At 34.0% G+C, this 12,849-nt stretch overlaps 1 protein-coding gene across 6 annotated transcripts in view; it reads left to right on the top strand.

Annotated features, from left to right (window-relative positions):
• The window catches only part of LOC106881150 (pre-mRNA-processing factor 40 homolog A), a 123,166-nt gene that overhangs the window by 63,048 nt on the left and 47,269 nt on the right, over positions 1-12,849 (top strand). For all 6 annotated transcript variants that reach the window (XR_008264720.1, XM_014931453.2, XM_052969965.1 and 3 more), the window contains 6 exons: positions 736-869; positions 2,742-2,856; positions 3,853-3,944; positions 5,920-6,036; positions 7,259-7,315; positions 12,072-12,152. Coding sequence is in view for 5 of the 6 variants with exons in the window: in XM_014931453.2 (XP_014786939.1) it covers positions 736-869; positions 2,742-2,856; positions 3,853-3,944; positions 5,920-6,036; positions 7,259-7,315; positions 12,072-12,152 (596 nt within the window). In the remaining variant the exon portion in view is untranslated. The remainder of the gene's footprint in view (positions 1-735; positions 870-2,741; positions 2,857-3,852; positions 3,945-5,919; positions 6,037-7,258; positions 7,316-12,071; positions 12,153-12,849) is intronic.

The raw sequence follows: 12,849 nt of genomic DNA, 5'->3' as shown, positions 1-12,849 counted from the left end.
CTCTCTCTCTCTCTCTCTCTCTCTCTCTCTCTCTCTCTCTCTCTCTCTCTCAGTGAAGTAGCCATAAATCTGCAAGAAACATATTTCTAACCTCTCATCATCTGGTACAAAGTTACCTGCCTCAATACTACAGCCCATTTCAGTCGAGGAGGTCTTGTCTTGCGAGTTACTTGATGAGCTCACTGCTGCTGATGCCACATAAAAAGCACTCAGTACTCTCAGTAAAGTGGTTGGCATTACGAAAGGCATCCAGCCATAGAAATCATGCCTAAGCAGACAGTAAAGCTTGCCACAATCTTCTGACTTGCCAGCTCTTATCAATTTGTCCAATGCATGCCAGCATGGAAGGCAGATGTTAAATGACTCCTCCTCCTCCCACCACTGCCACTAAATTTTCAAAATCTAGGTTTCCTTCTGATGTACTGAGCAGATTAATCAGTTGCATCGACTAATTTATTATTTATTTTTATTAATGATCTCTTCATGTGCAAGTGAAATTTTGACTGAAAACTGCATTTTCTAGAGTCTGTTATTAAATTAAAGCTATTACTGCAATATTTGGCTGAGTCATGGATCAGTGACCTACCTTGCATGATTACAAATAAGTGGTCGACATATTATTTCAGACTGCATTTGGTGTAATTTCCAACAATTTCTATTAAATAATCTTCATATTCATTGTCTATAACTAATGTTTTCAATGAAATGTTTTCTTTTCTCTACCCGACACTTCAGACATGGACAAAGAGGATGCATTAATTTGCTTTGAGGACCATATACGTATGTTAGAACAGGAATATGATGATGAAAAGGAACGAGAAAGGCGGAGGGTCAGGCGCCAGCAAAGAAAAAATAGGGAGAGCTTCCAGGTAAGCCAACTTCTATTCTGTTCTTTTTCTTTTCTATGCAAGACATTTAACAATTAAGATTATTATAAAACCCAAATTCAGCATAATTTGCAAATTTCATTTGAATAATAAATTATATCTTTTTTTTTTTAAATGAAGTCTGGAATTATAGAGTTTGTATGAAAGTAGTGGACATTGTTCCTGGCTTCTAGTTTAATGTGATTGACCTGATGATATGAATAAGGGAAAAAAATGTGAGGAATCAGTATTCTTTAGCCTACAGATGAGAATTTTGATCCTATTTATTACAGTTTGTAATTTCAAATGAATAAAACTTTGGTGTGTAATATTTTTAAAACTGGAATTGAAACTCAATCTTGAATTTAAAAAAAAAAAATCAATAATCAATGAATAGAAATTTGAGCCCAAATTTCAATTTCAGCTTTTAAAATTTTACTACTACTTAGAAACGCCAGTATTAGGTTATAAAATCAGATCTATCTTCTCAGATTGAGAGTTCAAATTGGTATGGCAGGTATTGAAGTAAAATTTGGTTCCAGAATTTCTTTACTTATTCAAACTATTCTGAATATCAGACTTAATGAAGTGTAATTTATATATTTTAGCCTGGTGTATGTGTATTGATTATGTTATATCAATAAAAGAGCCAGTTAAATCATTATTATCAGAAATAAGGTAGCGAGCTGGCAGAAATGTCAGCACACTGGACAAAATGCTTAGTAGCATTTCGTCCGTTTTTATATTCTGACTTCAAACTCTGTCATGGTTGACTTTCCCTTTAATTCTCTTGGGGTTGATAAAATAAGTACCAGTCAAACACTGGTTGATGTAATGACTAGCCCCTCCACCAAATTTCAGGCCTTCTGCCCATAGTAGAAAGTATTATTATTAGAAATGTTTATTTTTGATCTTACAAATACAAATCTTTATTCATATCTAATTCATTATTTATAATTATTGTTATATTAGACATTCTTAAAATTGTATGTTTCCATCCTATAATGAACAAGTACTAATTATATAATGTTTCTGTTTTGAAAACTACTGAATTATTTGTGGCATGTAAAATACATCTTTTGCATTTCTAGTTTCATTAAAAAAATAATTACAAAATGTAAATCTTTCCTGCTGTCATCATCATCTTCATTCTACATCTGCTTTCCATGCTGGTATGGATTGAATGGGTATTGAAGGTCTAAGTTGTTATTCAGTTACTACCCTCTTAGGCAGGTCAAAGAAATAATGGTTTCAATGGCAGGATGCCCTTTTTACACTTGTACATTTTATTTTGAAATTAATGCTAGATAGGTTGTCATGTTTCAGTAAAAATAAAAGGTCCTCTTAACCCTGTGTTGCTTTTGCTTGATTGTCAACTGCTCTACAGAGTATTTTGGGTGCATTTTGTCATGGCACTAGCACTTGTGAGATTGCCTTTTGCCCTGCATCAGGGCAAGTTGATTATGAGAGAGTAAAAAGAGAAGTTGATTACAAACTGAAGTAAGGTGAGAACAAAAGAAGTAAGACTAGGGATTGGGGTGTTTGGATTGTAAAGGATAAAGTAGAAGAGACAATATTACAAAGAAGTAATGGAAGAAATACAGTAATAGCAGGGTGTAAACAGCCAATATACAATTCAAATCAGATAATATACTGCTGTATGTTATCATAGTTGGCCTGACAAACCTGTTATATTTAGGCATAAGATCAATCCAATCACATGCAAAATTTTACTGTGAGTTTTTGAACTTTGTCTAATGGAACCTATATCGAAGTAAAAGGTGAAATGTAGGGGTCAATGTATCTGACAGTTGAATTTGTTTGAAAATGTAGAAATTACTTATATTTGTTAATGTTGTAATTTTCCATGTCCAGGTTCTGTTGGATGAACTGCATGATCAAGGAAAATTGAATTCAATGTCACTGTGGATGGATTTGTATCCTATTGTCAGTCAAGACCTTCGCTTTTCAAACATCCTTGGACAGCCAGGTGAGCTATTTTCACATGTTTTCATGTTTTTTTAAAATAGATTTCTTATTTTTCTCATAAACAATACATTTAAACCACGAAATGTCCTTCATTTGATATTTTTAGTAGCTTTTATTTTTTTCAGTTGCTAGAACTTTTAATCCTTTACTCTTTAATCCCCAAATTGATTTGGTTATGTTACCAAAACACCTATAAAACACCACAATTGTACTATGTAAACATTTATTCTACACTGTTCACCTGAATTTTTGTGTGGATTTTTTTTTTCAGAATACTTTTTGTTTTCATAATGTTAAGGTTTTTATTCTAACTTGAAATATAGCAATGAAAAGATTGACTTAATTTATTTTTTGAGGGTTTTTTGCTATAAAAGTTTTGTATATTGAAAGATTTAAAAATAAACTATTTTAAAATTTATTACAGCATCTCTGATTCACATTTTGATTTGAAATAGTATATATCAAGGTTAATTTTCAATGGTTTTGTTGTGTAAATTTTGGTGATTGGCATGATGCTAAATTGCTATAGAGAATTTCAACAAGAATTTTAATGTAGTTGATGAGAGAAAATATTTAAGTTTGTATGAAAATATCTACATCAATAATTCTGATGGAAAATGAAACTGAGTTTTACAATGGAAATTCAATGAGTGATTTTAGCTATCTCTCCATATGCCTTGTCTTATATATACTTGTTTTTTATGACAAGAGAATTAGTAATGTTGTTTACAGATGGTGGTTTTTAGACATTCTTCTACTCGAATCATTATTAAGAATCATTGTTTATGTGTTATCCCTTGTTCCAATCTCCGACAAATAATATCAATGCCACTTTAACAACTCACCAAACTAATTGAGCTTCCATTACATTCGCTTGTATAATGGTGATTATTTCTCATTCATGGACAACTATATCAATTTTTTTCCCACATTTTCACTTAGAATTAATAATATATTAATTAGTGATATTTTTCTTTAATTATTTTTATTCTTACAGGTTCAACACCACTTGATTTATTTAAATTTTATGTTGAGGATCTCAAATCTAGGTTTCATGATGAGAAAAAGATTGTAAAGGAAATTCTAAAGGTATGCTTAAGATCATCATCATCATCATCATGTTGATGTTAATATCGTCTGCAACTTGTTTTTTTTCTTTTTTTCTTTTTCTACTAATGGACTGATTTGGTGGAAGGAACTCTTTCTATGGCCTGTGCAGGCCTCCCGAGACATGAAGTTGATGCTGGTGGTTTTCTAGAACGGCTGCAAACTAATTACTGTAGTAAAAACCTGAGCAGGAGGTATTACGGTGGGATGTTATCCAAAAGAAATAAGGATTTAGTAGAATGCTTAGCGTAGAGCCTACCAGGGTAGACAATATGGATGACAAGAGGAGACAAATTGGGTAGGTCTTTGTGAAGATGGCACAAGACCATTCAACTCTGAGGAGCAGTGGCCATTGATGTGTTGTGGAAAAGGCAAAGTGAGGAGACAATATATCAGTAAGATCTTCTTGGTATATGTGTGACTCCATGTGAATAGTTTTAAATGCAGGTCTATTTCTTCATATGTATAGCAGGAGCAGTGTCTTAGATTTGGGAGCAGTATTTTAATATGAACTGTTGTAGAGCTTTAGCTATGGTTGGGAGCTCAATTATTTTTGGGGTTTGAAAAAGGACAGTTTTTGTGGTGATGTAGTTTTTGCTGTGTTGTTGATGTGAAATCTTCACTGATTGTGTAATTAGCATGTTTAAAAGGTTTTGATTGTGTGTTGTCCATGGATGGTGGTTTTGTGCGGATACAAGATTCTTTTGTTGATATATATGATAGTGATTTTGTTTTTTGTGCTTATGAAGAAGACAATTGACACAATTCCAATGAAAAATGCTTTTGAGGTTTGTGTTCACAGGTGTAATACAGTAAGCTTCCAATTGAAGAGATGAGAGATAGATGATGTTCCAGCACGGGACTAGTCAGGCGGCACTGGCATCGACCACACTCATATGGTGATTTTTACTTGCCACTAGCATGGGAGCCAGTCCGCTGGGACTGGCATCGACCTCACTCAAATGGTGTTTTTTTTTTGTGCCACCCAGGCGTTACTGGCATCAGCCATGACAATGATTTCACTTGACTCAACAAGTCTTCTCAAGCACAGTATATTGCCCAATGATATGGGTCGGTTATACAACACTGACATAGGCCATGGCTACGGTCTCACTTGGCTTGCTGGGTCTTTTCAAGCACAGCATATCTTCAAAGATCTCGGTTGCTTGTCATTGCCTCTGTGAGGCCAAACGTTCAATGGTCATGCTTCACCACCTCATCCCAGATCTTCCTGGGTCTACCTCTTCCATAGGTTCCCTCCACTATTAAGGTATGACACTTTTTTCACACAGTGTCATATCCTAACAGTGGAGGGAACCTGTGAAAGAGCTAGACCCAGGAAAACCTGGGATAAGGTAATATTATTTTCTAAATATGCTGGTTATCTGCATTTTATACACTAGGAGAAATTAAGAAAGCTGTAACAAAGCAATGGAATTTGCTTTAAAAGAAATCTAAAGCTTCTTTTTGGAGTCATATTGACTTTCCTGGTTACTGTAGTGTGTATATTTCCCTCTGGACAGGATGCTAGTCCATTGCAGTATTACTCATTTTTGCCAGCTAAGTGGACCTGAGCAATATGCATTAAACTGTTTTGCTCAAGAACACTTCACATCGCCTGGTCCAGAAATTGAATCCAAAACCCGTATGATCATGGGTCCAGCACTCCTAACCACTAAACCACATGCCTCCACTATGGAATTTGCTTTCACTAATGATTACTCCTATTACCACACAAATACTAGATATGACAACTTGTATAATTATAATTAAAATTTAGTTTCTTTATGATTTGAATTTCTTTTTCTGAAATCTCTTTTAATTTCTAGTTGTTTGTTTAAAACCTAAGAATTATCCTCCTTGCTCATAGCACTTTAAAACTATCCCTCAAAACTTTATTTCCATTTCTTCAGACTATTCAATTTTAGATATATTGCAATCTTTTCTTTTCTTTCAGGACCGAGGGATTATTGTGGAAACGAGTACAACATATGAGGATTTTTCTTCGTGTTTAAACACAGACAAACGTTCTGGCAATCTGGACTCTGGGAATATCAAGTTAACTTACAATAGTGTGAGTATTTACATTATTTTGCAAGCTTCAAGCATGTCATCCTTATTTTGCCATTGATTGATAAAACCTGTACCATGTACAGAAATCTTTGTATTGTACAAGGCTGGATTGGTGTTACCAGCTAATAGAAAACTTAATAATACAGGGTTTTTACTTCTTGTGGGTAAGATATTTCATAGTATCTACGTAGTTCTAGGTGAACTAGGTGTGTCATTCATAACTCTCTTGGCCATGGGCACCCACACAATACAACTGACTGGTTAGGAACCATTGAGCCAGACAAGAAGCCTACACATTGTCACTCAACTTGCTAGCAATAACAGATATCTTTATCATTTTAACTTTTAAATAGACACACATTGATAATGCTATTTTGATTAGAGAAATATTCTTTAGATGTACAGATAATCTTGTATTACTTTTGATACTTTGGTTCATATAACTTGTGTCTCAATATAAACTGTTCAATCTCTCTTGAAAACTTCTAGGTTTTGAAATGGCATATTCCATACTTGATAATTGTTTCACATTCTTTTTCTTAGAAAATAAAGTATTTATAACTATTGCATATTTCATTTGTAAATTTTCTATCTAATTTAATAAAATTTCTCCTTTTATAAACTAATGTTTTTATCTCAGTCAAGATAAATGTTAATTAAATAACTGTAATATTTGCTTATGTCTGTCTGCACCTCCTCAGTCAGTCTATGTGTCACTAATTTGAATTGTCAGATCACCTTAAGGATATTCAGTGTTATTGGACTTAAAGATAAACCTACTATGAAGATGCACTCACAGATGTTGAATGATGCTTTAAGCTAAGAAATAACCTATTAGTTTTATTATACTTTGTTTACCCTGCCTAGTCTTAGATGGATGGCACTAGGTTAATGAATGTTAAATATCTTAGCTACAATTGCAATATGTTGTTACTGTTAATAGAATATGAAATATTGACTTCTGAATATATGGTCTGTTATCCTATTACTTGGGCCATTTTCACACATGCTTTATAAATATAAAAGTTTCTTGTGTTCATGAAACCTTAAACCACTGTGAACCAATTCCATTTTTCTTCTCTAGCTTTACACCCACTTCAACAAAATGTCTAACTTTAGCTGAAATTGCTGTCTTTTTCCATAAACATATTTTGAAAGTTTCTGTAGCCTATATTGTTATTGTTCACAATATTTATATATTCTGTTTTTATTGTGTGTGGCAGCTCATAGAGAAAGCTGAAGCACGAGAAAAAGAACGGTTAAAAGAAGAAGCAAGAAAAGTAAGTTGTATTATCTATTTTAATCCTTTTATTCTTTGCACTGAGTGAGTGTTAGCGGAGTTGTTTTATTGAGAAAGACTTGAACTGGTCAGTTTAGTACTACTACAATTTTCTTAATGTTATTCCTCTTATACATGATGACTGGAGAGATCATTGATATTTCACTAACATGGTTGTGCTCTTTCTTCATTTGTCATAATCAGTTCAACATCATTGAGATAGTTCAATTCACTTTTAATGTTTGCTGTTAAATTTTATTTAGACATCTCTGGGGAAGGTATTGCATACATACACATCTGAAAACTGAGTATTTTTGACAATATATTTTCACTCTTTTACTGTTGAGAACATTCTTGATATCAAGTATACCAAGATTGTCTTTTAATTGTTGCAAGAAGCAGCTGAAAAAATAGTGAATAAAATTTAATCTGTTTTCTAAATCAAATAAGCTGGTGCACAAATCATGATATCCTCTTAGTATTTGGACAATACTTGAACTAAAAGATGGAAATCAAGTTTTGATAAAAAGTGGATGGCATTATTCATATAGGTTTAAAAAAATTTTAATGCTAGTAATTTGTTGTTGCAACAAACAAGTCAACAAGAGAACTTCAATGTGCTTGTTTAACTTTTTAGAAAAAAGAAACCGAATCTGTTTGAAATCATAACCTGATGTTTTAAGATAAAAGGACACATTGGACAGTATGGTCCTATATAGCCAGGATGGTCCCTGCTTAAATGTTTGGGATTATAGTTCCTCTTTCACCAGGGCTAGTTAGTGGGATAGTTAGTGCATTATTATTGTACATGAATTGAGCTACATGTGTAGGTGTATCTTGGCTGCTTCAATATGTGTAGGACAGAGGAAACCAGTGTGACCAACATATGTACAAATTGTGAAAACAGCTTTGCATCTTTGGCTAATCCATGCAAGAGAGTCAACCATCATCGTTTAATGTCTGCCTTCCCTGCTAGCAAGGATATAGCATGATAAATAGAAAGATTTCAGGTGACAAGTACTGGAGTCTGCAAAATAGAAAGTGTAGCCCAAAAGGTAGAATGAAAGTTGGGTCTCAAAGGAGAGATGTTGTAAGTTTGGAAATGAAGTGCTGTATTGCAAATGTGCATGTTGTGTTAAGGCTTACAAAATAATCAACTAATGTTGTTTGAACAAGTATTTTGGATTTTTTAAAAACGTATTTGCACAGTCTCCCTTTGATTTAAAAAATAATGATATTGGCATCAACCGTTTCAAATAAGAATTAAAAGGTTGAAAAAAAAAAGTATGATCTCTAAAATATGCAACATTCTGCATAATGTTATTAATTCCATCATTCACATTTTTCTATATACTTTTTTTATTGCATTAGACAGCCCATATTTATTTCCCTCACATTCTTATATCTATTTCATATAATCTTTTGACATAGGCTTGGATTGACTCTAGCCTTGTGAGTGAAATTGTGTTGACAGAAAATGCGTGCATGTCATCAGATGAACTTCACATGTAATTCAAAGACCATCTTTGCTGCATATGTTCTGATTCTGCTTAAGAATTACATGAAAGTTACATATGTCTATGGAATGTTTGATCGTTTTATATTACTTAAGAGTCAGCTATTCATTTGATTGGACAACTGAATGCTCCTCATTGAAACTGAAGGAAATATATATTTTTTTCATTCCAAGTTCAAAACCTAGTAAGTTTTATTCAACTAGATTATAAAATATGTATAAGTTATATACTGGAACTCTCCAGTTGATTCTCCCTTATTCTTATACTACAAATTTGAGGCTTTCTTCAAAATGAATATTTACAAAAAAGTAGTGAAGGAGTTTCAGATTCCCATAAGACACAGTGGGAGTGGGGAGGAATTTGTACTCAGAAAATTAATTGTACTGTGGGAAACTGGAAAGATGAGAGACAAGTAAGATTAGTATGTTTATTTAGATTGTGAAAGGACACTAGTATAATAGTGTAATAATGATAACGCTCTTTTGCTTATCTCCCCTTTAGCAACTCTCATGGTCATGTTAGCTTTTAGTGATTCTCTAAATGTAGTAGTTGTTATTTGGTGAGTTGGCTCAAGGTAGCTGACCCGGAGGATGACCAAAGGTGAGATTCAAGGACACTTGTAAGAGCAGGCTCACCAAGTGCTGCATTGATACAAAAATTTGGGTAAAATTAGCTGAAGACAGAACAAGCATGGTAAACCTCAGAGAACAAAGGAGTGAAGCAGCTTGAGGAAGAAAATATCCTGGCCCTTGAAGCCAAAGAAAGACAGTACATTGCATCCCTGCAGTATCTTCCTTGCTTGCAGATTTTGCAGCAGAACTTGCTCATCAAACATAGGAAGGATCAGCCATGAGAGAAGCTGCAGGAAGAAGACTATGAGTACTTAATAATTAAGATATTCCCCACTGCTTAGACTATCTGTGAAGATGTGAAGAGCCATATAGCTGTAGCAACTATAACAGTTTCTTAAAAAAAATAAAAAAAAAATAAAGTGATTTCCAGTTCTGTTGTCAAGACCTTTATGTCAGCACTGGTAGTTAATAATACAATCTTTTATTATGTAGGTTTCTTAAAAGACTTCCTTTTCAGTCTCAGAAAATAGTTTGGCCCTCGTTAGTCACTGATGTTCTGCAAAGCTAAAACTCTGTGACCAACAACTACATGGATATCTAAGATAGTGCTGTTGCTTCATGCCCAAATATTTCGAGTAATATTCACCCACAAAAGAACACTGGTTGGTTGGCAGAGATATTCACTAATTCATACAACTACTGCAGCACATATTCCTTGTGCACTCTTGGCTTTTCGACAAGCAAGCTGTGCAAAACCTCCAGCTAAGCCTGGTTGATATGCATTTTGCTCTTAAAATGTACTAAACCCACTTGACACCTTTGATTCTCTATATTTTACTCTAACTTTTTACATTTACCCTTCAGGCATCAACCTACTGACACTCAAGATATACATACCACATCTGTCTCACTAGAAATCCATTAGAGATTATGGGCCTGTCCCTTTCTCTCTCTCTCTCAGTAATAAAGACTACGCATTACTATGTCTTCTGTTATTGTAGTATAAATTTAAAACTGTTTTTACTCTATAATGTGTTTAACTGTAATTAAATGATGATCTGGTTAGTGATTTAGCATATTGCAAGAAATTTGGTATGAACACATCCTAGAACCCAGTCTTTGGTTATACAACATTGTAACTGTTGTGGCTGCTGCTGCAAATTATAATAATAATAATAATAATGATAATACTCCTTTCTATTATAGACACAAGGCCTGAAATTTTGTTGGAAGGGACTAGTTGATTAGATTGATCCCAGTGCTTGACTGGGACTATTTCATTGACCTGAAAGGATGAAAAACAGTCAGCCTCAGCTGAATTTGGACTCAGAACATAAAGATGGATGAAATGCTGCTGAGTATTTTGTCTAGTGTGCTTATGATCCTGCCAGTATGCTGCCATAATAACAATAATAATAATAATAATAATAATAATAATAATCCTTTCTACTTAGGCATAAAACCTGGAATTTGTGGAGAGGGGGATAGTCAATTATATCGACCCCAATACTTGACTGGTTCTTAATTTATTGACCCTGAAAGGATGAAAAGCAAAGTTGACCTTGGCTGGATTTGAACTCTGGACCTAGCAGCAGATGAAATACCATTAAGCATTTCTCCTGGCATGCTAACAATTCTGCCAGTTTGCCACCTTAATAATAATAATAATAATAATAATAATAATAATAATAATAATAATGATAATGATTTCTTTTATTGCCACCATTGCCCAGTCATGTAGACAAAAGATGTGATACAAAGGTGTGACAAAAACATGTTGGGTAGGCAAAGTCATATTAAATAAGGGGAGAGGTAAAGCTGTATCAGTTTTTATTACTGGATTATATTATTTAGTAAATATATATGTAAACATAATTTGATAAGTATACATAAATGCAATATAATTTAGTGAAATTTAACTAAAAAGAGCACTAGAATCAAATCAGACCATTGCACCCTACCCCACCCCCCACAAGTGAGAACCAGTTGCTTAAGTCATGACTTGAGTCATAGTACATCATGACTTCCAAGCCAACATTATTCATATTAGAATGTTGTACATCTAAAGTTCCAGTAATCGTTTTCTGCATTGAACAAGGCAAGTCTTGTCCCATATCTTGTGGGAAGGTGTTTTGCAGGTAAAAATAGACTATTGGTCTAAGTTTTCATTAGTATTCTGTCATCTGAGTGTCTTTATGGATTCTTTGGCCCTATTTCTGCCTTTTCAAAAAGCACATCTTCATCACCTGTTTTTCATCTTTATAAGGATTATTGATGATCTGTGAAACAATTGAGAAGCTCATATCATCTAGAAGGAAGAAAAGCCATCATTTTTTCTACTTTTCTTTTGCAGCTTTTGTTTTTTTGTTATTTCTTTCCGTAATCCTTGGCAGTCTGCCAATCGCGTTCATTTTCCATTTTCTTATCATTTCAAGACGATGGAGATGGTGTTGATGTTTATTGGCTGGAAGTGGGTTCCTAATTGTCAGTTTCTGGAACTGAGGCAAAGCTATTTCTTCTATTTTTGTATCTGAAAGTATTAATGTATACATCTATGTTAACATTGCCTAAAATTTCATGCATTCAGCCACATAAAAAAAATAAATATGAATGTTTTCTTTAAATGTCTCTATTATTAACAGTTTATTACTTTCACTTAATTTTCTAGATCCGGAGGCTTGAAGGTGCTTTCAAGGCCATGTTAAAACAAGCTAGTCCGTCAATAGATTCTATGACACGTTGGGAAGATGTAAGTTGGTTTTATAAAGTTTTTTGATTATTTTTTCATTCTCCTTGCCAGTAGGTCATAGTTTTAAACAAACTCTCTCCTAATTACTTGACTTTCAGTGCTTATACTTCTAATTAGTTTAACAACCTAATCATTGTTAGATGCTTGTTTGTTACAAACAGCTGAAAGCTCTGCCATACAAAAAGACGTTGTGATCATCTCATAATATTCCCAAACTCTTTTGGCAAAATATACTGATGTGCTCCCCTGTTGCTACTTGTACTGTTGGTGGAGGGTACCACATTGGAAGAGAAAGAAGTGAGAATATGTAGTGCGGATGAAGGACCAAGGACCTGTTCCAACCATTCCTGCATGAAAGACTGGACTGGATGTTAGGACATTTCTGATGCTGAGTTCTTCAACTCTTTTGAAGGTTTTGGGGCTTTAGATTGCAGGCAAATGTTAATTAGAAAGGATTCTCACTGCTGTAAGATGTGAGTGACATTTACTCCTATCATGTATAGGAAAACTAAGTAGTTTGGCCTTGGGTACTGCATTCCCTCTTAAGAACATAGGATTCACTGTTGTGAATATGGCGGCGAGCTGGCAGAATCGTTAGCACGCCGGGTGAAATGTTTAACGATATTTCGTCTGCCGTTACGTTCTGAGTTCAAATTCCGCCGAGGTCGACTTTGCCTTTCATCCTTTCGGGGTCGAT

Source organism: Octopus bimaculoides, chromosome 1 (assembly GCF_001194135.2).
Source record: "Octopus bimaculoides isolate UCB-OBI-ISO-001 chromosome 1, ASM119413v2, whole genome shotgun sequence".
NCBI classification, from domain to species: domain Eukaryota; kingdom Metazoa; phylum Mollusca; class Cephalopoda; order Octopoda; family Octopodidae; genus Octopus; species Octopus bimaculoides.
Note: the sequence above shows the minus strand (reverse complement) of the source record. Positions and strands in the feature narration are given on the sequence as shown.